Source organism: Rhinichthys klamathensis, unplaced genomic scaffold (assembly GCF_029890125.1).
Source record: "Rhinichthys klamathensis goyatoka isolate OS25496 unplaced genomic scaffold, OSU_Roscu_1.1 h1tg000159l_1, whole genome shotgun sequence".
NCBI lineage: Eukaryota > Metazoa > Chordata > Actinopteri > Cypriniformes > Leuciscidae > Rhinichthys > Rhinichthys klamathensis.
Window position 1 is genome coordinate 891,827 of NW_026606693.1, and position 26,540 is coordinate 918,366.

At 40.0% G+C, this 26,540-nt stretch overlaps 1 protein-coding gene and 1 pseudogene across 1 annotated transcript in view; both read right to left on the bottom strand.

Moving 5' to 3' along the window:
- LOC130091106 (NLR family CARD domain-containing protein 3-like) overlaps nt 1-26,540 on the bottom strand; it is a 112,368-nt gene that overhangs the window by 76,082 nt on the left and 9,746 nt on the right. The window contains 1 exon segment of the mRNA XM_056258803.1: nt 14,657-14,770. Within this exon segment, the coding sequence (XP_056114778.1) occupies nt 14,657-14,724 (68 nt within the window). The 5' untranslated portion in view covers nt 14,725-14,770.
- LOC130091074 (NLR family CARD domain-containing protein 3-like) lies at nt 11,894-14,300 on the bottom strand (annotated as a pseudogene).

The window sequence follows — 26,540 nt, forward strand, 5'->3', positions numbered from 1 at the left end:
ACAGGCCCGCTACGCCAGTTGATTTTCAATTAATATTTCATGTCGATATACAATGGTTGCATATTGTTGAAACTCATCGTGCTATAGTAAGACTATAGCCTATGGCTTAAGGGTCAAGGGAAAACAAATGTAGCCTACTGCGAAAATCGTCTTTAATATTTAAAAACAGACATTTTCAAATTCCTGCTTGTATACTATGTACACAATGTGTAGTCAGATAAAAATAAGCATATAATATGAACGCAACTGCGAAATTTCACCTTTTTTTAACAGGAAGGAAAATTGAAACGCCGTGCGTTGCGTTCATGTAGTCTCTTGTCTGTAGGCTATATAGTTTTCCTCCCATAGAGCATATTATAAAGAAAAAGCTTAACGTCAATTCAGTAAGACGGTGATATTTAAACTCAGTAGCCAATACACCTTACTGAACATGCAACGCGCGATTGCACGTTAAGCGTTTTATAATGGTTTTCTATGGGTGTTGTTCATAATCTGACGTAATGTTTGCCTCTATAAAGTATGCTTTATTAATAGGGTAGGCCTATATTATTGTGTACTAAATGTGGTGCTTCAATATCACTCTCATTAAGCGTCTTAAATGCGGAAGAACGCTTGATTATGCTGCCGTTGTCTGTTTTAGCAGAATACTGCCATCTAGTGGTAGCAGCTTTTCTCAGACAGCTGTGTGTGGATCGTGCAAGGCGAAACCCGCGAAATGAAAGTCTCAAAATCCAAATGAATCAAATAGGATCGACTCAATGAATCGAGTCAATGAATGCACGCGCGTCACCTGATCCACACATGCACGTCTTCTGTGTTGCATGTGCAAATTATGATACACTAATACAAAGGAAAACATTTGTATTCACAAAAATGTCTCTATTTGTACAAATTGCTTCACATTCATTCAATTTTGAATTTTGCACACACAAGTTGAAAGGCATGGATAAAACATTTCTGCAACATGTATCAAGTTCATTGATAAGTGTGCTTGCACGTGTTAATCATTTTGATACTATAATCATCCCATAAGACACAGGTGAATTGACTCCGGCATGAAAATAACAGTGTCTCGACGACATGGCGACAAACACACTCTACAAACGAAACTCTTCCTCTTCTCCGTGGAGCGCAACAAGACAATGCCCCCTTTTTGTGTATTCCTGTGGGCGGAGATTAGTCAAAAAACTGTTTTAGTGACGTCATTAAAACGGAAGTAGAAGGATGTAGTCCAAACCGGCCGTTCGCTGTAGGCTTTGAAAGGGGACTTCTGTTAAATAAAATATCTCGCTAGGCATTGAACTTTGAGCTTTATAATTTTACAGGTATTATTTATGCTCTAACAGCTACATTACACACTAACTAAAGTTTGAAAAATGGAATCACAAAGAACGAGACCTTTAAGGGAAACTGGTTTGTTCAGATTATGAGGATAAATAGGGATATGGAAAGTGTGTTGTGAAATGAATTAATGTGTATGATATAAGATTATTATTATTTGTTATTTATTTTGTATATATGTATATATATATATATATATGAATATATTTTATTTTATTTATTTTTATTTATTTTTGAGGAAACTAGATTGTAAACCTATTGTCTGATTCACACTCCGGAGCAGAAGGTGGCGGTAATGCACCAAAAGCTGGTTGCCAACCGCCGTTAAAAACAAAGAAGAAGAGAAGATGACAGGTTACAGGGGTGCTTCTCATTTCTTATTTGTGCATCCTCGTTTCCTTTCCTCGCTTCCTTTCCTCGCGTCTCAGCTCCACCCCCTGTAGGACGCGAGGGAAGGCTGCAAGGGAAAAAATGAGGAAGGAGGAATTGAATGAAAGCTTTTTTATACATTGGAATACTTGATCACTCGAGCGTCACTTCACTGCGTCATCAGCAGTGCTCAAAGGATCTGCCCTTATGTTATTAAAGTTTGTTTATTTAAGAAATTCATAATAAATAATAATAAAGCAAGATACCTTGTTGAAATATGTGAGTTGTGTGGTTTATGTAAACTACAAAAGTAAAGTATAAATTTAAATTATTGTGACCGATGTGAAGGGGGAGGAGAATTGATACGTGCGTCATGTTTAGTCGATAAAACTCTTCCGCAGAGGGTACACCTGTGTATCCTCGCTCATAGCTCCTCTGGAAGCCTCCTCACTCCTCGATCCCCGCCTCCTCGCGGTGCAATTAGAGAATTGAGATGTCCTTCAAGATGGCTGAGCTCGATCGGTTTCCGGGTCATAGGATGGAGGACGGAGGAGCGAGGAGACGAGGAGGGATATTGAGAAGCACCCCAGGTGTTGCTGGAGGGAAGGTGCACACAGTTTTTTGACCGCTACGCTACACCAAGTAATGCTATGCCATGTATGCAAGTACGAAATATGTACTGGTGAAGGACTGGAACTGTGGATTTATTGACTGTTTGTTTGGACTCTTCCTTACTTGAAATGTAGACCAGTCACGGTAGAATAAATCTACGACTGCTGGCATATAAATTTGTGTGTGGACATTGCAATGAATAATAACCCGGGCATGCGGATCCATTAACAAGCACTGTCCAGCAGCCCTTGGCTGCTTTAAGTAATAGACTTGGCTGCTTACAAGACCCGTGGTTTTAGAGAGTTTTTGTGCACATTCAGCTGGTTGTGCACATTCAGCTGGTTATTTCAGCAGATAAAGCAATTTTTAAGCATGGTGGTGGTTGTCAGAAACATGAGTCCTAGACAGTAGCTGCGTTTACATGGTTCAATCGGAATGAAATCAATCCGATTGATGAATTCGAACACGGTGTTTACATGAACGATAAATAAAGTAATCGGGTTGATGTGCGCGTTTATATGTCACAAGATTCAAATCGGAATTGATTTTTTGACATGCGCACTGCACGAATATGCTGCTGTTCGCGCATAACTATTCTCCTCTATTTTGGTGCTTTATTTGTTTTAAACAGCAGACTTAATATATTTATCCGCCTCTGGTCATGATTTGGAGACGATGAGCATGAACCGTTTTGTCGTGCTGCTTATATTGATCATGCAGTTAAACCCCGCGCCCAAAACCAGTCGTCCATGGATGAGAGTCTGAAACAAGCACTGCTGGGACGCTGTCCTGCTCCACTTCACAGACGCTGAGTGAAATGAGAATTTTTTAATAACGGAACACTCATTTATATTCACTTTATTCACCAGGAAGAACAGCTCGTTCCGTGCGTCATACGTCATTACGCTATTTCAACGTCATTGCACATGCGCAGTCCTTTTAGTTTCGGTTTTCAATCCGATCAAGTGTTTACATGTTCTCTCGATCGGATTACAAAAGGAGTAAACCACCCATTTCAATCCGATCAAAATTTCAATCGGATCGAGCTCAATCGGATCGATTAAGGTGTTTACATGAAGGTTTTTTAGTCCGATTGAGCCGTCAATCCGATTATAAGTGTCCATGTAGTGTTAATCTAGTCAATGTCAAATTAACCTAACATATCATAAATGTTAGGTTACAAACCATTAACCAAGGTTTTTATTTATTTCATCACCAATAATAAAGACAAGCGGGATACTAAATAGGGATGTTTAGTATACCCTAACCCTCAACTTCAGAAACACCACTTTAACAACAAACAATTTTACTGCATGATATTATCATTGATCTAACAATGTTTTGAAGAAGTAAATCCCATTATTTCCATTACACGAGACGAGAGTAGATGTTAAAACTTCATGCTGATTTGTACTCGGCTTTCGCCAAGATAAGCAAAACTAAGACGTAGCTTTACAGTAAACTATGCTTCTCCATCCATTTACGCTTCTTTCCATATGGTGGTGTGACTCCCCTTCTGTCCGGCGTTAACGGCAGCAGTGTACTTGGCGCGTCAGCACACACGACGGCTGCAACTACAGGACCAGCACGACAACCGTCTGGATTGAACAGAGTAGGGGACATCTCTAGGGTCTTCAAGTGGGCACCTTCCGTCCTCAGTGTTTATCTGCCCATCCACCCGTCATTTACGCAATATCCACAGGAACGTATACAAATAAACCAACAGACTCTTCAAATAATACTCAATAACAACAGGGACTGCCGTTTGAGCTGCACATGCCTTTGGGCAGACATTATGCTAATATTTCACATTGTAATGTAGATGTTAGAGGAAGTAATATCTGGACTTTAATCAAGACATTTTTAGACAGGTCTGGATCACTGTGTTCTGTTAGAAAGCAAATTAAGCTCCAGTAAATGTTTGGTGGGTCAAAAAAAGGAGCAACAGGCAGGCGCGTCGTTAGACATGGGCATTCGGGGCTTCAGCCCCCGATGTTTTTTTTTTTAGCCCCGGATCTCAAAAAAATTAATTTATTGATAATTTTTATTATTTTTTAATAATTTTGTATTTAGCCTATATATTTTTAAAAAAATGACCGGGTCTTTTAATCTATCCTTCGGAATCATGTATTAAAGACGATTAAAATGTGTTCAAGCAGATCAAAGTTACTATGGTTACTATAGTTATAGCACGCTTGAATTTAGAGTGCGCACCAGATCAGTTAACTTACTTACAGCTTTAGGGCTTGACTGTCATTGTTGTTTGTGGCTTCTGGTGGTAGCTATTGTGGACATTATAGGGGGAAGGTATACTATATGAAGACTATAGTATAATGTGAGATAGAAATACAAATTTAAGTCGTTAAATTCAAGATCACGTAAACGTTTCCCTCCGCTGCGGCTGTCAGTCATTCTCCATTCAGCATCAAACAGCGCGTCGCGTTTGGTTACGACAGTCAACGATGAAACTCTCTCCAAGATGATTCAATGTTACTATTATTATAGCCTACTTTATCGGTAGATAAAACTCTATGGTTTCGCATAAAATGACTGATCTTGCTGGACTGTATTGTTGTAGGCTACCTTAATATTCGTTTCTACCGTGTGTCTGTTCACAACACTGGAGAGCACTATAATTGTTCTTCACGCGCACGGTAACTGAAATTTAAAACTGTTAAAAGAAAAGGCTCAATAAACTATTGCATAGATAGATACTGTTACTGTATAATACATTATGCATCGATATGCCTTTCCTTTGTGCTTTGAACTTTTCTGCGCGCTGTGACTCTGTGTTGCTTCAAGCGCATCATTCTGCGCTCGAGATGCGCATAAGCGCTTTGTGCCGCACTGTATGAGTCTTTCATAATTACCGTATATCATAATACTTTTGCGCAATGAAAGATTATTAATAGCTTTTTTTGTTCTGTTCTGTCCTATCTATCATATGTTGCTGCCTCATTAAACAGCTCTGCTATACATTTAAAAATGTCTTAATTTTATAGTAGACTATATAAAATAATTGATCTTTCTGATTTTTATCTTGTTTTTCATGAATGTATTTTACAACTATACAAAGAGCAATGTGTAACGTTTTACCTGATTTAGTGCTACACTTATTGTCTCTTTGTTCCCCACTAAATAATGTTTTTTTCACTAAATGTTCATATTTTATACAATTATTGTTTTTCTAGACAACATTTTACTGAGTTATCCACTAATCTAGTTTATAATATAATTTTTGTCATAGGTTATGATCATATATATTTTTTTTGATTTGTTGTTTTTATTTATAATGAAGTTGTCTGTATTAAGTAGATTGTGTTTATAGAATAAGAGTTATAGAAATTATACTTGATTTAAAAAAAAACTGCGCTGGTATTGGACCGGTATCGGTTGATACTCCGAATTTTTGGCATCGGATTGGATCGGTTCAGAAAAAAAATATATCGGGACATCCCTAATATTTTCTGGTAGGCTATATCTAAGTTACCCAGGAGCTCTGTTGACATAGGCTTAGCTTGATGAATTGAGTCGTTGAACACAGCAGGAGAGAACGCAACGTTAGCCAGCTAGCTAAAGCTCTGGGAAATTAAGTCAAGTCAAGTCAAGTCATCTTCATTTATATAGCGCTTTTAACAATGCATTGTTTCAAAGCAGCTTTACAGAGATAAACATATAATTTAAGGTAACAGATTGTTTTGGCGTTATAGCGGTTGTTGAATAATTTTACTTCCAGCTAAAGTTAACTTTGATTGATTCACCTCCGTCGAAATGATCAGACTTTAAACGCGAACCTGTGATTAACGCTGACGGCGTTCACATGCTCATTCAGAATTCTATAGTTATGTGCTTTATAAAATATGTGCGCAGGTTTGTAATTCATACAACCCAGCCTAAACAAACTACTTTTCTTGCCTATAAATTTGATACAGAATTTTGTTTTATTTTATCACTTCGGGGTACGCGAGCCGGAATTCCCAACGCTTTATCTGTAGAGTGGGAAAGGGATCCTCCATAGGGAGAGGATAGTGGATACTTCAGCACTGCATTGTCATCGGGTCCAGGCAAAGCTCCCTCGTCAGATCTGGACACGGCCTGGATCCGGCAGGCTGCGGGAAAACCCCGGGATCAACAAAGACACTAATATTAGCGTAGATGCCATTCTTCTTATGATGTAACGAGTACATCAAGATTTAAGGGAAGTGTTCCCAGTTCCGGCTGACCTAATCTATGCAGCCTAACATTGAATTTATAGAAGTCTATTATTAGCTAACGCTACGGAGGCCATAATATTTTTGACTCATGGCTGAAGTTAAGTTTCTCCAGCTCTCCAGGTTGGCAAAAAATGCATCTCAAAATGCATCAGATTGATGCTTTAAAATATGGAATATTTAAAATTTTCTTACGGGGGAGCATGCCCCCGGACCCCCCTAGAGGGGTAATATCCTTCTCAACTTTTGAGTGGGGACTGGGCTAAGCCCCCAATGTATCAAGACCCTAGCAACGCCCCTGGCAACAGGTCATGTGATGTGATGGAGACGAATGAATGAAATGAACTTCAGTCATTTTCCATTTCAAAATTCCATACTTTTCCAGACTCAAATTTCCAAACCTCTCTGTATATTTCCAGACCATACTTTAAGTGTCCCAATTATGCTTTTTCGAATATTCCCTTTCATGCAATTTGTAATGTAGCTGTCTGTGAATGTAAACAATCTGCAAAGTTATGAATACGAAAGAGCACAATCAATAAAGTTATTGTTTCTCAAAAAATGAGTTGTCAGGAATTCGAATCCCACTTTTTTGACGGCTACACGTCACTGGGTAACACATTTGCCCACCTATGATCTACGGTGTCCGCTCATGAACAACTTGACCCGCCCTCAAACACTGTAGTTGGTTTGTGTTGTGTATGTTGATAAGACGCTGTTTTCTGCTCTGCAAACGCAAATTCTCTTTGTAAACACTTTAAAATTATGAGGATGTTAAGAGTCTGCTTAAAATTCATACAGGAATACAACAACAGTATAAACTTTTGACGAATGCTTCTCAAATCTCTAAAGGTCTAAACGAGGTTTATAAAACGCTTATCCACAAAAAATGGGACAATACCCACTTTATCAGGAAATATGATTATGTATTGATGTATATATTTTCTACAGGGTGTTCAAAATATGTAGTTTTGTGTTTTATATTGTCTAGGTCTTTGGCTAACCGACTAACTCACGTTATTACTGTCTTAATGAAAAGGGCCACTATAGTTGTGTCCATTAATGCAGACTGTCTGTTGTTCTTAAAGTCCCACTCCGATCATATTTTGAGCTATTTTTAAACATTCCCAGTGGTCTTTAAATTATGATTATGCCATTTTTAGCCAAAATCACAAAACCTGTGCCGTTTTCTGGGACTTCGCTTCAGCAGAGCGGCAGTAGCTCATTAGCAATTCACCTCTGCGTTGTGGGCGGAGCCGTTGGCACAGAGACGACCCTCCCCCTGCCCGTTGCTGAGAGCTCTGTCTCTCCCGCTAGCTTACACCCCCAATACCGGTGGACAGGGCCGGATTAAGAGTTCAGAGGGCCCTGGGCACAATGTCTTATAGGCCCCCCCTTAGGCCAAATGTATATTTTGTCCAAGGACATTTTAATATGGCATTTACAGTTGTACTGACTTAAAAGGATCTTTGTTGTACTATGCTGGACTAAAGTTCATAAATGTTCGTTCTTTCCCATAGGAATTTGTAAAACTATGTTGGGTGGACCTCTGTGCCTCTAGGGGGGTTCGGGGGCATGCTCCCCCGCAAGAAAATTTTGTACATTTTAAGGTTAAAGGCATCAATCTGGTGCTCTTTGAGAGATCAAAATTAAGAGCTTCAACCCATGAACTGCTCGTTGAACAAAGAAAAAGCATTGATTTGTACCAGGAAAATAAAGAGGGCTCAAACATCTTTTTAGTTATGAGAGTCTCAGTCTACATTACATTATCAATGGTGTTTTAGGATGCCAAACAATTATTATAATAATGTAATAATGATTTATATAATTATGCCTATGACGTAAAATCCATATAGCCTATAAATGTACTATAAATGAAAATGACTATTTCAAAAGTATATTTTAGTCTACATTACACTATAATACAGGAAAATTAAAATATTTTTTTCCTTATTTCTTCACTTGCAAGAAATAAACCCTTGAGCTTTTATTTAGGAGAAAACACCAGATAACCATGCTGATCGCATGAGCAAAGTGCACACTTTTCTTTAAATCACCCAGCACAAACAGGATGCCTATTCTTAAAGTCTTGTGCTGTTTTATAAAGGCACAAAGCCATATCATGGTTTCGATTTTAGTTCGTTGGCAAAATATAACCCTAGAGACCTTTATGTTAGGTTATACATTTTACATCTCATATGTGTTGGGAAAAGGGAGAAGAGAGAGTTCGGCAAAAGGCGGATTCGAACTCGGGTCGAGCGCATCAAAAGCTGCTTTCTAGTACTTCACGCGCTACGACCTACGCCACTGTAGCTATTCCGTCACGGGCGTCTTTTTGCTAAAAAGACAGGCACTTAGTGCAAATATACGCTCCGTTATCTAAAATATTTTTTTTCTTCCCCTCGCTTGTGCCACAAGTGCGCATGGCGAACTTGCAATGAATACATTTTATCAGACCGGCCCTCGCGGCCTCGAAACACTACCGGCCCACCGGGGAAACTCCCGACTCTCCCGATTGCCACTCCGCCCCTGGTGCCCAGGGCCCCTTAGATGTCGTGGGCCCCTGGGCAAGTGCCCAGTTGCCCTAATGGTTAATTAGGCCTGCCGGTGGGGCAACAGTATATATACACGTTAATTATTATTATCCGAAGTTAATCAAAGTTATCACCGATCACCGATCATTATTTCACTCCAAGACGTCGCGTGTGGAGACGCCCAGTGGAGTTACTACGTCACAACTCCAGTCTATTTTAGCCGGCATTTTAGCGTCTGCTACTGATTCACAGCCATTTGAATGTAGAAATACTCAGAAATACAACTTTGAGCTTATTTTTCTCAAGATATGTCCTCTAACATCAGAAAAATGCCACAAGAACATGTTAACACATAGAAAAACATTATTTTCATCGGAGTGGGTCTTTAAGGACCTTGCAAAATGAGTCGTGATTCGTGATTCGGTGGCTCTGAATTATCAAAACACCGTTCAAACCCCATTCAAACTGCTTGCTATGGATGCGAAAAACGCCGAAAATCGAACCCGATTCGATTTTTTTTATGACGGACGAAAGTTTCGGAGTCAGTGTGCAAGCGTGATTGACATAATGTGAGGTCATATTTATTTTTTAACGTGCAAAAATTTCGGACGCGAATTTCGTACTCAGTGTCCAAGGGCCTTTACTTCTTTGAGTAAAGATAAAGGATGGAGCAAGATTTGTTTTACAAACTTTGATTTTAAATCAATCATTCAATCAATCATTGCTCAGATAACGTATGCACTGTTATTAATACAGTTAATGATACAGTTCCCACATGTGCACCACAATAAATCAGAAACGCATCCTCTCTGGCAGCAGAGAAACCAAGACACGAAATGGGCTGATGGCACAATATGGCGTGTGCATTGTTCTATTTGCCAAGTTCAAGGGTCTATACACATACTGGTACTTTAAAAAAAGGTCAAAATTTGGCTTTCTTTAGGGCATTACATATTTGAAGGCATTAGGTCTGCTTTATCACATACTCTGTGGTAGTCAAGAAACTACACCGCATTGTTTGCAAAGGTCCTTTTAGTGGCTCTGTAATTCGGTGATAAAAATATCATGAGGAAACCCAAAACGCCTATAACCTGCATTTTTGCATATTGAAAAGGTGCACCTTGAATTCTAAACAGCTGACAAGAAAATAACCTTCTTGTATATGATACATTTCTATTATAGAAAACTAAATACTCTAATTACTAATTACTCACACTTTTCCATACTGCGTAGGAACCCTAGGACACTGGGGGAAAAGACGTGTGAATATCAGAGAGATGATCTCACCTCAGTATCTCCAGCTTACAGCGGGGATCCTTCAATACAGGAGAGAGAAGCTTCACTGAATTTCCTATTTTAACCCATGACAGATCCAGTTCTCTCAGGTGTGATGGGTTTAATCTCAGAGCTGAAGTCAGATCAGCAAAACCTTCCTTCATGACGTCACAATATCTCATCCTGTAGAGAACAACGACACACTCTTCACTCTCTCAGTGCAGATCAGATCAGTTTATCAGTAAATCCAGAATTAAAGAGAAAGTGCATACTTAAAGTAAATATCATTATGTTTGATGGATCAATGCACAGAGATCTAAAATGTTACAGAGCACAAACATTAGCCTAATTTAAGAAAGATAAATAATATTTTCTTATTCCTTATTGCACAATGTCATTGGTTTAAAAATGACAAACATTTCAATTCCTTTTTTATTTGCAAAAACCTTTAATATTTTAATAACTGAAATATTTCTTCATATGCAACTTCTCTGACTTTGAAAACTTATGGTGTTACTGATAAAAAAAAAAAAATAAAAAAAAAAATTCTAACCACTCTAGACAGCATCTGCAGCACGGGAGATTTATGAACTTTTATTTTCTTAATGTTTTAACAGTAAATTGATTGTTCTCAGTGACACTTACTGAACTGATCTGGATTCTTTAATCACAGAAAGCAGCTTCTGAAAAACTTTCACATCTTCAGCAGCTTTATTGTTTTCTCCAACAAACTTCCTGAGATCAAACTCATCCAGCTTCTCCTCTGATGTCAACAACACAAAGACGACAGCTGACCACTGAGATGAAGAGAGTTTGGCTTCCTTTATTGTTCCAGATTTCAGATACTGTTTTATTTCCTCCACTAGTGAATGATCACCCAGTTCATTCAGACAGTGGAACAGATTGATGGATTTCTCTGGAGAGTCAATGGTCCTGATCTTCTTCTTGATGTACTGAACTGTTTCCACATTGCTGTCAGATCTGCTTGTCTGTTTCATTAGTCTTTGTATGAGAACCTGATGAGACTCCAGTGACAGACCCAGAAGGAAACGCAGGAAAAGGTCCAGATGTCCATTTTTACTCTGTAGAGCCTCATCCACAGCTCTCTGATGCAGAGCAGACAATGACACATGTTTAAACATTAGTGGAAACAAGCCCTTGACTTCAGACTGTGAACTCCTTTTGGTGATTTGGTCAAACACATTTATGTTGTTGTTTGTAAAGGAGAGGTGCACATATAGAGCCGCTAGATGTTCCTGGACGCTCAGATGAACAAAGCAGAAGACTTTCCCCTGATACCAGCCAAACTCCTCTCTGAAGATCTGAGTGCACAATCCTGAGTACACTGATGCTTCTGTCACATCAATGCCACACTCTCTCAGGTCTTCCTCGTAGAAGATCACATTGCCTCTTTCCAGTTGCTCGTATGCCAGTTTCCCTAGTTTGAAGATCATCTCTTTATCTTTGTCCTCCTTCTCATTGTACTTTGTGTCTTTGATGCTAATCTGTGCCATTAGGAAGTGTGTGTACATTTGAGTGAGAGTCTTGGGAATCTCTCCACTCTCTGCTTCGCTCATCATCTTCTCCAGAACAGTGGCAGAGATCCAGCAGAACACTGGGATGTGGCACATGATGTAGAGGCTCCTTGAGGACTTCAGGTGTGTGATGATTGTATTGGCCAGACTCTGATCACTGATTCTCTTCCTGAAGTATTCCTCCTTCTGTGGATCATTGAACCCTCGTACCTCTGTCACTCGATGGACACACTCAGAGGGGACGAGATCGGCTGCTGCTGGTCTGGAGGTGATCCAGATGAGAGCAGAGGGAAGCAGATTCCCCACAATGAGGTTCGTCAACAGCACCTCCACTGAGGTCTCTTTGGTCACATCCAGTATAATCTCATTGCTATGAAAGTTTAAGGGAAGACGACACTCATCCAGACCATCAAAGATGAACAACTTTTTATATTTGTCACTGGATATTTCTTTAGTTTCAGGGAAAAAGACATGAAGAAGATCTGAAAGACTGAGTGTTTTGTCCTTCATCAGATTGATCTCTCTGAAAGGAAGTGGAAATATGAGCTGGACGTCCTGATTCTCTTTCTCTTCAGCCCAGTCCAGGATGAACTTCTGCACAGAGACTGTTTTTCCAATGCCAGCGACTCCCTTTGTCAGCACAGTTCTGATGGGTTTGTCTTGTCCAGGTAAAGGTCTAAAGATGTCATTGCATTTGATCTGTGTGTCCTCTGTTGCTGCTCTCCTGGATTGTGTCTCAATCTGTCTCACCTCATGTTCATTACAGATCTCTCCACTCTCACTCTCTGTGATGTAGAGCTCTGTGTAGATCTCATTCAGGAGTGTTGGGTTTCCCTGATTTGCTGTTTCCTCATAAAGACACTCAAACTTCTTCATCAGATTTGATCTGAACGTGTTGAGGACTTTATGGCTGTAAAATTAACATACCAAATTATTGAGTTAAAGGAACACTTCGACTTTTTTGGACTTTAGCTTATTCACTGTATCCCCCAGAGTTAGATAAGTCCATACATACCCTTTTCATCTCCGTGCGTGCCGTAACTCTGTCTGACGCACCCACCGCTAGCCTAGCTTAGCACAAAGACTGGATGTAAATGGCTCCAGCTAGCATACTAATCCCAATAAGAGACAAAATAACGCAAACATTTTCCTATTTACATGTTGTGATTTGTATAGTCACAGAGTGTACAAATAACAAGGTCATATGAGACACAGACATCCTTTAACCGTATAAATATTGGGAACTATATTCTCAGAAGGCGAAGCACTGCTACTTGGGCGGAGTGATAACCGCAGCACCTGAGACGCACCGTTGTTTCTTCTTCTTTACCTCTAGCTCCGCTCATTTGTTACTGGGGCGATAGAGCGCGTTCGTGACAACACAATACTAACATTACAGGGGATACATGGAGCCCGGGAACAACTGCAATAGTAGTGACCACCCTATTTATATAATAGTATCACTGTAACGTTACATTAGATCCAGCTGATGGCACTGTTACAATAGGCTAGTCATCTAAAAACATAACGGAACACTTACCACCGCAGCTGCTCCACTTTGTCCCGTCTGTGCTATCGATGGGATGGCCGTATCCTTCAGGACACGTTTCATGGTCCGTGTGGCAAATTCCATTTTTTCAAAATAGTCGTCCTCAGTGAAATGTACTGAGCAAACATGATCTCTTCAGGTGTGTTTGGATCGATATCCAGAGCAAGTATATTGATTCATCAGGTCAGCGTTTTTGGTTGGAATTCTATGAAACATCATGCTATTACATGGTCTCCCCTGTTTATTATTGTCGCAGCTCTTTACAATACAGCGAACACCTATGATTGTAAACTATGCTTTTACTATCTAGTAATTGTTGACTCTATTACTCCAACTCTAAACGAACTCTCTGCTCCTCACCACGGTGCGTCTCAGGTGCTGCGGTTATCACTCCGCCCAAGTAGCAGTGCTTTGCCTTCTGAGAATATAGTTCCCAATATTTATACGGTTAAAGGATGTCTGTGTCTCATATGATCTTGTTATTTGTACACTCTGTGACTATACAAATCACAACATGTAAATAGGAAAATGTTTGCGTTATTTTGTCTCTTATTGGGATTAGTATGCTAGCTGGAGCCATTTACATCCAGTCTTTGTGCTAAGCTAGGCTAGCGGTGGGTGCGTCAGACAGTTACAGCACGCACGGAGATGAAAAAGGTATGTATGGACTTATCTAACTCTGGGGGATACAGTGAATAAGCTAAAGTCCAAAAAAGTCGAAGTGTTCCTTTAACAAGAGTTAATAAACAATAAGTCTTTTTTGAATTATGTATCATAATAAAATCATATCTTTTGCAAAAACGTTATACCAGAGATCAGTCTGTTTATCTCCACTCTTAAACTCTATTATATGACCAGATGCCTCACTCCTCATATACACACAGCTGGGCTCTGGTTTTGATCTCTTCTGATGAACTGAACTATAACAGATTAAAGAGATTTCAATTTCTGTATTTCAGTTTAAATTACTGTATTAAAAAAAAACTTATTTTATCCATATAAACACTTCACAGGTTTTTATTTACACTATTTTGATACAAAAACTGTACTTTTAACTAAGCACTCTCATAGATTTGGGTCTTTGTAAGCAACTCTATATATGTTAAAATATCAGATAAAGAATAAAAAAAAACTATAAACAATGTACAAAAATAATTATTTAATATCACAATACTATTCTGATAATACAAAATGCCATACTATAATCATATTGTTATAGAAATGATTTACCTGCAAACAGTCTTGGTATCTCCACTCTTAAAATGTACTGGCGGATCCATAGACCTGTCACTCCTCATAGACACACAGCTGGGCTCTGGTTCTGATCTCTTCTGATCAACTGAACTATAACAAAGCAGATTTGATCCTTTATGATTATAATCATTTTAGGGCTGCATGATTAATTGCAATTAACATGGAAATTGCGCTTAAACAGTTTTATATTATTAGCGATTATGAAATGGCAAAGTGTTACGTTCCACGTGGGGGTTTGTTTTGTTTTCACTAGTCTGTGCACGTTGGTATACTTCGCACGTGTTGATAGTATATGCTCATTATCTGTTTCTGTTTCTAGCTCACTCTTGGCTGGCAGGCTGCTGTGATTGGCCTAGCGGGACGTCACTCATCGTTGGGGCGGCGCCCGGGAGCCAATCAGAGTTGACCAGCTGGGTTCAAAAGGATGGCGTTTTCATTCATTCGATCTCTCGGAAGCGGCCATGAGCTCGTGTAGCGTTGTGAGGTTACTAAACCTGTGACTGGAGATTCATATAGTGATGTCTGGCTCTTTGTAGTGGAATGAGTTGGGTGCTGTATGCTTTGTTTATCTGTACCTTGATATTCAGTATGTTTTAGTTGTAGAGATCATAGTTTCAATGTGTATCCCAGTGTGACGCTGTGGGGTCCTGTAATTCGACTCTCTCTCTGGGAAAGAGAACGACAGGTCAGTATGCCGCGGTATACATAATGCCCGTAGTGTTTATTTGTTAGATACACTAGGTTAGGAGTGAGCGCCACTCTGTGTATGTTTTGTTTTAGTAGCTAGCTTATTTAGGTGCCGGATGCACCGAAGAATTCGGTTTTCTTTTCACCTTTTTCTTTGGTTAGGATTAGGTTTAGTATAAGGATTGTTTTGTTATATTCTGTTCTTTTCTTTGGCGCCACTTTTTGGTTCTCTTCCCTTATTATTTAATATTTGTAAACATTGTAAATAGCACACTCATTTTTCCAAACTGGAACTAGTGGCTTCGGCTTTGTGACAATAAAATCCAGTTTGTTTCTCTTCAAGTTGAGTCTGTCATGGTTTTCTCTCCACCGTATTCCTCCATCAGCAGTGCTAATAAAACAAATGTTGCGTAACATCTCCTAGACTTTAAAAGATCGTAACATTTAATGGGGGCTCGTCCGGGATAACTTTATATTTTATTTGTTTCCCGAGTTATTATTTACTGCTGATGTGAGTGGTGGAATGACCATGTTCAGTACTTTCCTTGTAGAGTGTTAATTCGCGAGGCAGTGATTAGTGGATGGGCTGGTTGATTGTATGGTTAGTGATTCTGATAAGAGTAATGGCTGATTTTGATTTAGACACCTTTTTGAGTGCACCTACGGTTGAGCAGTTAAATAAATGTAGGAAAGATGATTTACTGCGGATTGCTGCTCATGTTCAGGTTACTGTTTCGAAGCAGCGGCTTAAAAAAGAGATTAAGTTTGCTGTATCCCAAAGGTTGGTTGAACTTGGTGTTTTAGTGTTGCCTGCAGGTGGTGGGGAAGTTTTTCCTGGTGCTGATAGTCGCCTTGAGGAGGAGGAGCAGAGCGAGACGGCTGAGGTAGAGGGTTCTGAAGCCAAAGCTGTTTTGCCGCCCTTCGAACCTTTTTCGCCGGACTCAGATGAGTCTATAGGAGGTGATGCGCGACTGAAGGTTCGTATAGCGCGACTCCAGATGGAGACACGCGAACGGGCAGAAGTCCGTCGAGCGGATTTGGATTTTCGACTGGAAGTCCGCAGACTTGAAATCGAGGCGGAGACGCAGATTAAGCTGCGTGAACTTGAATTGAAGGCAGCCAAAGTAACACCTGTTCCAGTTGTGCAACCTTTACCGCCCGCTGATGCTTCGGCAGGGGCTGGGCCGGTGAGAACCACCTTTGAGGTCAGTAAGCATATTTCCCTTGTGCCGCAGTTTCGAGAAACAGAAGTTGACTCATATTTTAGTGTGTTTGAGAGGATTGCTTCCATACTCCATTGGCCTAAAGAGGTTTGGCCTTTGCTGTTGCAGTGCAAGCTGACCGGTAAAGCTCAAGATGTTTGTGCTACGTTGTCCTTAGCGGATAGCGTGAATTATGAAGTAGTGAAAGCTGCGATTTTGCGTGCATATGAGCTGGTGCCTGAAGCTTATAGACAGCGTTTTAGGGGTCATAAGAAAAATTCTAGTCAGACTTTTGTTGAATTTGCAAGGGAGAAAGGCACTTTGTTTGACAAGTGGTGTACATCTAGTAAAGTGAATGATTTAAAAGACGTGCGGGAGTTAATTCTTTTGGAAGAATTTAAGAATTGTATTCCTGAACGTGTTGTCGTTTACTTGAATGAACAAAAAGTGACGTCTTTGTCTCAGGCCTCCGTTCTGGCAGATGAGTTTTCATTGACGCATAAAAATGTGTTTGCTGCTGCGCGTTTTGAGAAAGCTGCTGTTCAAGTGAGCTCGAGTAGTCCATCTCGACCAAAATCAGGTACTCCAAAATCAAAGGAAGATCGAGAATGTTTTTATTGTCACAAACCTGGCCATTTAATTGCCGATTGTTTTGTACTGAAACGAAAACAGTCAAGTTCTGTACCTAAGAGTGCTGGTTTTGTGAAACGGATTGATTCTAAAGAAATTGAGTGTAACGACAAGCCTGATTCCAGTTACGTACCTTTTCTGTTGGAAGGGTTAATTTCCGTTGCGGGAAATTCTGAGGAACGGGTAAGAGTTCAGATGCTCCGTGATACTGGGGCCATGCAGTCCTTTATTAGTGCTGATGTACTGCCGTTCTCGGAGCAAACTTTTTGTGGCAGTCATGTTCTAGTACAGGGCATAGAGATGGGTCTCGTTCAAGCTCCGTTGCATCAGATTCACTTAGAATCAGAACTATGTACGGGTTTTGTGAAATTAGCTGTTCGTGAACGTTTACCGGTGAGTGGGGTACAAATTATTTTGGGCAATGATTTAGCCGGTGGAAAAATTATGCCTTTGCTGGAAGTCTTCGACAAACCAGTGGCGCTCGAACAGCCTGATGAGTTATCCCAGTCATATCCAGAAACATTTTCAACTTGTGTAGTGACGCGGGCTCAAGCTCGTAAAGCGGATGCTGATGATTTGGCTACATCTTTTATCGCACCTATTTTTATCAGTGATGTTGTATCTGATGACGTTAAAGCTGTTGAGAATGCGCATGTTCCAGATACTATGAGTGTAAAGCTGCGCGTGACGCGCGAGAGACTTATTGTGGCTCAAAAACAGGATAAAAGTCTCCAGAAGTGCTTTGCTGCTGCTGTTTCCACAGAGAAAGCTCAAGAGAGAAAAACTGCATATTTCGTTGAGGACGATTTATTGATGCGTAAATGGTGTTCGGAGACTGGAGATGCTGAATGGAGTAGTGTGTATCAGATCGTGATTCCCTCATTTTACCGACAGCAAGTTCTATCTTTAGCTCATGATCACGACCTGTCGGGACATCTAGGAATTAAAAAAACTTATCACCGAATTTTGAGACATTTCTTTTGGCCTAGAATAAAAACTGATGTCACACAATTTTGTCGCACTTGCCGCACTTGTCAGATCGCTGGCAAACCGAATCAAGTCATTCCGTGTGCTCCACTTGTTCCTATTCCAGTGTTGGGAGAACCGTTTGAGCACGTTATCGTCGATTGTGTCGGCCCTTTGCCTAGATCTAAGACCGGTAATCAGTTTTTATTGACCGTAATGTGTACTGCCACTAGATTTCCTGAGGCGATCCCATTGAGAAAGATCACGGCACCTGTCGTAACTAGAGCACTTGTTAAGTTTTTTTCTACGTTTGGTTTACCAAAAATTGTGCAGACAGATCAAGGCACCAATTTTGTTTCAAAAATCTTTTCTCAAGTGTTGTCGAGTTTAAATATTTCCCATAGGGTAGCAAGTGCATATCACGCGGAGAGTCAGGGGGCACTCGAACGTTTCCATCAAACGTTAAAGTCAATGCTTAGAAAGTACTGTATGGAAACAGGGAAAGAGTGGGATGAGGGTGTACCATTGCTTTTATTCGCGATCAGAGAAGCAGTTCAAGAAAGCCTTGGATTCAGTCCTGCTGAACTAGTATTCGGACACACTGTCAGAGGACCTTTGAAAATGCTTAAAGAGAATCTATTATCTGTTGAGTCTAGCCCGAAAATGAACGTGCTGGATTACGTGAGTAAGTTCCGTGAGCGCTTGCATCAAGCTTGTTCCGTGGCAAGAGAGTCACTTGAAGTGGCTCAGGGTAAAATGAAGAGTCTCTATGATCGTAAATCTGTTCAGCGTACCTTTAATAAGGGCGATCAAGTGTTGGTGTTGCTGCCTATGGTAGGGTCTGCTTTATCAGCGCGGTTTTCTGGACCATACGAGGTGGTAAGAAAACTTAGTACTACAGATTATGTAATTGGAACTCCAGATAGAAAAAGGGAGACTCGAGTGTGTCACGTGAATATGTTAAAGACTTTTTACAGTAGGGAAGCTGTTCAGAATGTGTCACTTGCAGAAGAAATCATTGCTCCTGTGTTATCTCCTGTGTCATCTCCTGTGTTCACTTGTGCTGCTGTCGAGATCACTGATCCGGAGGATGATGGAGTCGTTCTTCGTCACACACATCAACAATGTGCTCGACTTAAGAATTCTGAGGTATTGTCTGATCTTACATCTCATGTATCTCATTTATCTGAACAACAAGGATGTGATATTATGCAGTTGATTGATGATTTTCCTGCTTTGTTTAATGATGTACCTTCTCGCACTACAGTTTTGGAGCACGACATTAATGTGGGTGATGCTACCCCGATTAAACAGCATGCATACCGCGCAAATGCAGCGAAAAGAGATGTGATGCGAAATGAGGTTGAGTATCTAGTAGAGCATGGACTTGCTCGGTTCAGCTGTAGTCCCTGGAGTTCTCCATGCTTATTAGTGCCGAAGAGTGATGGCACAGCGCGATTTTGTACTGATTACCGAAAGATAAATGCGGTGACGGTGCCCGACTGTTTTCCTTTACCGCGCATGGAAGATTGTGTTGACAACCTCGGTTCAGCCTGTTATGTCAGTAAGTTAGACTTGTTAAAAGGCTACTGGCAAGTGCCTCTTACGAGTCGTACTTCTGACATTTCTGCATTTGTTACCCCTGATAGCTTTCTTCAGTACTCGGTAATGGCTTTCGGTATGCGTAACGCTCCGGCTACTTTTCAGCGGCTTATTAACATCGTGTTGTCTGGAGTGCCTAAGTGTAATGCCTACTTAGATGATTTAGTAGTTTACTCGACCGATTGGATAGAACACATTTCGTCATTGCGAACAGTTTTCGAGCGTTTGGAGAAAGCTTCGTTGACTTTAAATTTAGCCAAATGTGAGTTTGGGCAGGCCACTATTACGTATCTCGGGAAGGAAGTCGGTCAAGGGGAGGTGCGCCCGTTAGAAGCGAAAGTTACGGCTATAGCTGAATTTCCTGCTCCAACCACTCGACGAGAGCTCCGTCGATTTTTAGGGATGGCTGGCTATTATCGTGGCTTCTGTAGAAACTTTTCGACAATTGCACATCCATTAACTGCGCTTCTTAGTCCATCCCGTGCGTTTCTATGGTCTGATGATTGTCAACATGCTTTTCGTACGATCAAGGATCTTTTGTGTAATACACCTGTTTTAGCCGCACCAAATTACGACACTGCTTTTAAACTTGATGTAGATGCGAGTTCTGTTGGTGCTGGATCTGTATTGATTCAGACGGGTGAGGATGGAATTGATCATCCGGTCTGTTATTTCTCACGTAAGTTCAACAAACACCAGTTGAATTATTCAACGATCGAGAAGGAGGCATTAGCACTTTTAATGTCACTTCAATATTTCGATGTGTATGTCGGATCGAGTAGCATTCCGGTCACCGTATTTACTGACCATAACCCTTTAGTTTTTTTATCACGCATGTATAATCAGAATCAGCGTTTGATGCGCTGGTCTCTGATTGTACAGGGTTACAACTTGGTGATTAAGCATAAAAAAGGTGTCGATAATATAATAGCCGACGCACTGTCTAGAGCTGCCTATGGTGGCATTTGAGCGAATGCATTTGATCAACTATTTGTTGAGTTAATCCATATAGTTGATTCTTAGGGGGGGAAGTGTTACGTTCCACGTGGGGGTTTGTTTTGTTTTCACTAGTCTGTGCACGTTGGTATACTTCGCACGTGTTGATAGTATATGCTCATTATCTGTTTCTGTTTCTAGCTCACTCTTGGCTGGCAGGCTGCTGTGATTGGCCTAGCGGGACGTCACTCATCGTTGGGGCGGCGCCCGGGAGCCAATCAGAGTTGACCAGCTGGGTTCAAAAGGATGGCGTTTTCATTCATTCGATCTCTCGGAAGCGGCCATGAGCTCGTGTAGCGTTGTGAGGTTACTAAACCTGTGACTGGAGATTCATATAGTGATGTCTGGCTCTTTGTAGTGGAATGAGTTGGGTGCTGTATGCTTTGTTTATCTGTACCTTGATATTCAGTATGTTTTAGTTGTAGAGATCATAGTTTCAATGTGTATCCCAGTGTGACGCTGTGGGGTCCTGTAATTCGACTCTCTCTCTGGGAAAGAGAACGACAGGTCAGTATGCCGCGGTATACATAATGCCCGTAGTGTTTATTTGTTAGATACACTAGGTTAGGAGTGAGCGCCACTCTGTGTATGTTTTGTTTTAGTAGCTAGCTTATTTAGGTGCCGGATGCACCGAAGAATTCGGTTTTCTTTTCACCTTTTTCTTTGGTTAGGATTAGGTTTAGTATAAGGATTGTTTTGTTATATTCTGTTCTTTTCTTTGGCGCCACTTTTTGGTTCTCTTCCCTTATTATTTAATATTTGTAAACATTGTAAATAGCACACTCATTTTTCCAAACTGGAACTAGTGGCTTCGGCTTTGTGACAATAAAATCCAGTTTGTTTCTCTTCAAGTTGAGTCTGTCATGCTTTGATTATTTTTTATGTGCAGCTTGTCAGTGACGTACGGCTCTGTGATCAGTAGTAAATGCTGCTCCATCTGAAAGCACTGCGAGTTTGAGTCGCTTATAACGTGCATTTGAGAAAGGAACACGCGTCAAACATCTTTCCAAACATGAGAAGCTTTAATGAACCTCTTTCCAACAAAAGACAACATTTAATAAATCAATGAAAGCATTTCAATCTTCTGTTTATTCAGCTACAGCGATAGTATGATGCCCATAGGGATTTCCAGGACTGACGTGGCTCATCTACTTCTGCGGCCAGGCATATTTGGAGTTTCTGCGTGAGACGCACTCTGACTTTCACTTCTCCGCTTTTACTACCGATCAGCCGTTCTGCACTGACATGCTGTGTGCTTAATATTAATGGCTATGAAACACAGGACCTTATTATTATTTCAAAATATGTCTCAAATTTGTATGCTAAATTATATTACAGCAATACATGTTCCGTAGACAAAATAGAAGATTTTTATAGCCCCTAAAACATAGAATATAGTATTGATGAAGATTGTAAAGCTCTCTTTGATAAGGAAGTATCCATTTCCAGAGATTAGAACAGCTATTTAAAAAAAAACTTTAATTAAAACAAATCCCCTGGTAATGATGGCTTAACTGCTGAATTTAAAAAATATATATTTCAGGACCAATTAACTGCATTTCTGTTAATGGTATTTAAAGGATCTATTATTCAGAGTGTTTTGCCACCCTCCATGACACAAAGTCTAACCCCTCATTTACACTGCACACGTCTGCGGCGCATTACGGCTGCGACACGGCTACCGGAGCTGATCGCGGCCATTCTAGTCAATGCGTGTGTTTACCGGCCGCGAAGCGGCGCGTTTCAGAAGCTTCCCAGAAGCGGCTCTCCGCGCCGCTTCGCTAAATATAGGCGCCTAGTCTATTTTTGACGGACAAGCCGCACCGTAAATACAAAATAAAAGTAAAAAAAACACTGTCAATTTCAAAATAAATACCCTGTGCAGAATCCCAATTGAATTGCACACCAATACATCCTTGGTAGAAACCATAGACTGTAGGTAGAGACCCAAAAATCAAGAAAAACCACGTTGGACAGGCAAATCACGTGTTTTTACGCATCCAGTCGCTTCGCTTCTGAAATGCTCCTGGTGTGAGTTGGCACCGCGTGGAGGACGGAATAAAACCTTGCCGGAGCCGTAATGCGCCGCACACGTATGCAGTGTAAATCAGGGGTAATATCTTTAATTCCAAAGCCTGATAAAGACCTGTGGCGAGGGGGGCGTGGTTCAGCGAAGTCTGTAGCGGGAGAGCGAGGGCGGAGCCGAGCGGTGAGTAAGTGGGTCAAGTTCAAATGACAAACACCTGTTTGTGATTTCAGTAATTGGCGTGAGGAGACCGCATATAAGCGGGCCGTGCTGACAGCATTTTGAGAGGGAGGCCGTCATCAGCGTGCGCCACTCTGAACAAACTCGTTGACGGAGACGGTCGACGTCGAAGAGTTCTGGCAGCGGTTAAAGGAACGTCAGGACAAATTAATAGATTCTAAAAGGACAAATCAGGAACGGTTCTTGAGTTGAAGTAGGTGGACATAATGGACGATTCATCCGATGATGGTAATCAAGATATGGAGTTCCAAGAAGTGCGATATAATAAAAGGAAAAAAAGGAAGTAACATGGGTGATGAGTTTGAATGTACAAGTAAAATCAGGGATTCAGGGCAAAGGATGATGAGAAATAGTGAGGAAAAGGAAATAAAAGTAATGATCACATTTGTCAAACAAGCAGAGCAATACATGCATCCTGTTAAACTATCAAAAGCGATAGAAAAAGAAGTGGGATCAGTGAAAGGGGCAACATGTATGAGTAATGGAAGAGTCTTGATTAAGTGTAAGGATGAAAATCAGAAAGCAAAGATTCTAAAACTGAAAACACTAGCTGGTGGTAAAATAAGTTGTGCTGGAATAGATATGAAGAAACGTGGTGTTATTTCAGCAGTTCCTTTAAATGTAACTATGGAAGAAATAAAAGGAAACTTGATTGGAGGCAAAGTTGCTTTGGCTAGAAGATTGACGACATGGAAAGATAATGAAAAGTGTGTTAGTCTTTCTGTACTGTTACACTTTGAAGACAGCAATCTACCAGTCAAGGTAAAGCTAGGTTTCATCAGTTATGTGGTACGGGAGTATGTACCCCCTCCTTTGCGTTGTTATAAATGTAAGCGCATAGGTCATACTGCTGCTGTTTGCAAAGGGAAAATGCGTTGTGCAAAATGTGGAGGGGAGCATGAATACGGGAAGTGTCAGGAAGGAGCTGAGATCAAGTGTTGCAACTGTGGGGGAGAACACAGCGCTGCATATGCAGGATGTCCAGTGCAGCAACAGGCTCGTGAAATCCAAAAGGTAAAATCCACCCAGAATGTAACATATGCAGAAGCAGCTCGTAGAGTGAAACATGTAGGCGATACAAGAATACATATTGGACCGGAACAAACCTCTCAGATTGACAAGTCAATGGAACAGCTGAACTTGATAAAGAATGACTCAAATGACAACATTAACATGAACAAAACTGATTTTGTGGCTTTTATCTGTGCAGTGGTGAATGGCACTGGGCAGGTAGGAAGAAGATCTGATAAAATAAAAATTGTGGTAGATTGTGCAAACAAGTTCTTGAACTGCATCGGTATATCAGCAGAACAAATTCACAAGATTCTACAGTCTAAAGAAGGGAGAACAGAAGGTGGTATAACAACAAATTATGATGCATCTCAATGTAATGATATATAACATTATCATGTCTTTCCTGTTGCTTCATTGGAATGCCAGAAGCCTAATAGCTAATGGACAGGAGTTTAAAAAGTATATTGCAGATATGAATAAATCTCCTGATATCATTTGTATACAAGAAACATGGTTATGCAAGTCATTAGACTTTAGGATGAACGGCTATGAGGTAATAAGGAAGGACAGGATTAATGGTAGAGGTGGGGGATGTGCAACATTCATAAAAGAAAATGTGATATATAGACAAAGAAATAATGAAGGTAATGCAGAGAGTATATGTATTGAAATAATGGGTACACAGGGGGTAATCAGAGTGTTACATTTCTATAATCCATGTTCAGAATTAACGATAGATATCCTGAAAAGTGTTATGGGAGAAAAGGCGAATAAAATGATTATATGTGGTGATTTTAATGCTCACAATTGTATTTGGGGTAGCAGGAGTACAGATAAAAATGGAGAAATAATAGAAGAGTTCATAGAAGATAACTCTTTAGTATGTTTAAATGATGGCAATCCAACAAGAATAGATGTAGCAAGTGGTAGAATGTCATGTCTGGATATCACAATAGTTTCAGCATCATTAGCTGGTAAATGTGTATGGTCAGTATCTAAAGATAATATAGGAAGTGATCATTTTCCAGTGACTTGTGTAATTCAAAATAAGATTCAACTACAAAAATGTAATTTTGGTGTAAAATGGATATATAAGAAAGCAGATTGGGGAAAACTTCAAATGTTATGTGAAGAACAATTCAAAAATCTCTCAGTAGAGGGTAGTGTTGATGACAGATTTAATAAAGTAGTGAATGGCATTTATTTTGCAGCTTCTCAGTCTATCCCACTATCAAGTGGTGTAAATACAAGAAAGAATGTGCCATGGTGGTCAGAGGAGTGCTCGGCAGCAATCAGAGACAGGAATAAAGCATTTCAGTTTTTAAAAAGAACACTCACAGAAGAAGCAGTCATAGATTATCAAAGAAAAAGGGCTTATGTTAAAAAGATTATTAAAAGTACAAAAAGGTCAGCATGGCAAAACTTTTGCAATATGATAGGGAGAGAAACTGAAATAAATGCAGTCTGGCGTATGATTAAAAAGATGAATGGAATTGACAGTTTTAAAAAAATACCTGTAATGGAGGAAAATGGGAAGGTAGCTATCACAGATAAAGACAAGGCTACTATGTTGGCTCAAACATTTGCTAAAGCTCATAGCATTGACAATTTATATGATACATTTTTAACAAGACGTCAGCAAATTAAGAATATTTACGGAGATGTTTGCAAGAAAAAACAAGATTTTAATAATATTTTGGATGATGAGTTTAGTTATTTTGAATTAAAAACAGCAATTAATAACTCAAAGAGTACCACACCAGGAAAAGATTTGATAAGTTATAGAATATTAAAGAAATTATCACCAAAAGCATTACAAAATATTACTGGATTTATATAATTATATATGGAATGAGGGTATCCTTCCTAAACAATGGAAAACGGCAATTGTGCTCCCTCTTGCTAAACCTGGGAAAGATATAACAAAATCTAGTAATTATAGACCCATCGCTCTTACCTCTACACTATGTAAAGTAATGGAAAAAATGATTGTGAGGCGAATGAATTACATTTTAGAGAAAAGAGAATTGTTATCAACATTTCAAAGTGGTTTTAGGAAAAGTAGGTCTACAGCAGATGCTTTAGTATTGTTTGAAAATTAAGTTAAAAAAGCTTTTGTAATGAAAGAGTACATGATTGCAGTCTTCTTTGATATAGAAAAGGCTTATGACACTTTATGGAGGGAAGGTTTGCTAATTAAACTGAATAAAATTGGAATAGGTGGCAAATTTTATAATTGGGTTTTAGATTTTTTATTTGAACGCACTTTTCAGGTGAAAATTGGGGAAGAATTATCAGCTCCTTATAACATTCTAAATGGAACTCCACAGGGTAGTGCAATTAGCCCGTTATTGTTTAATTTAATGATCAATGATGTTTTTGATAAAGTGAATAAACCAGGAATAGGATTGGCTCTTTATGCAGATGACGGAGCATTATGGAAGAGAGGCCGTAATATTAAAAATGTGGTTAAAGGTATACAGGAGTCAATTAAAGA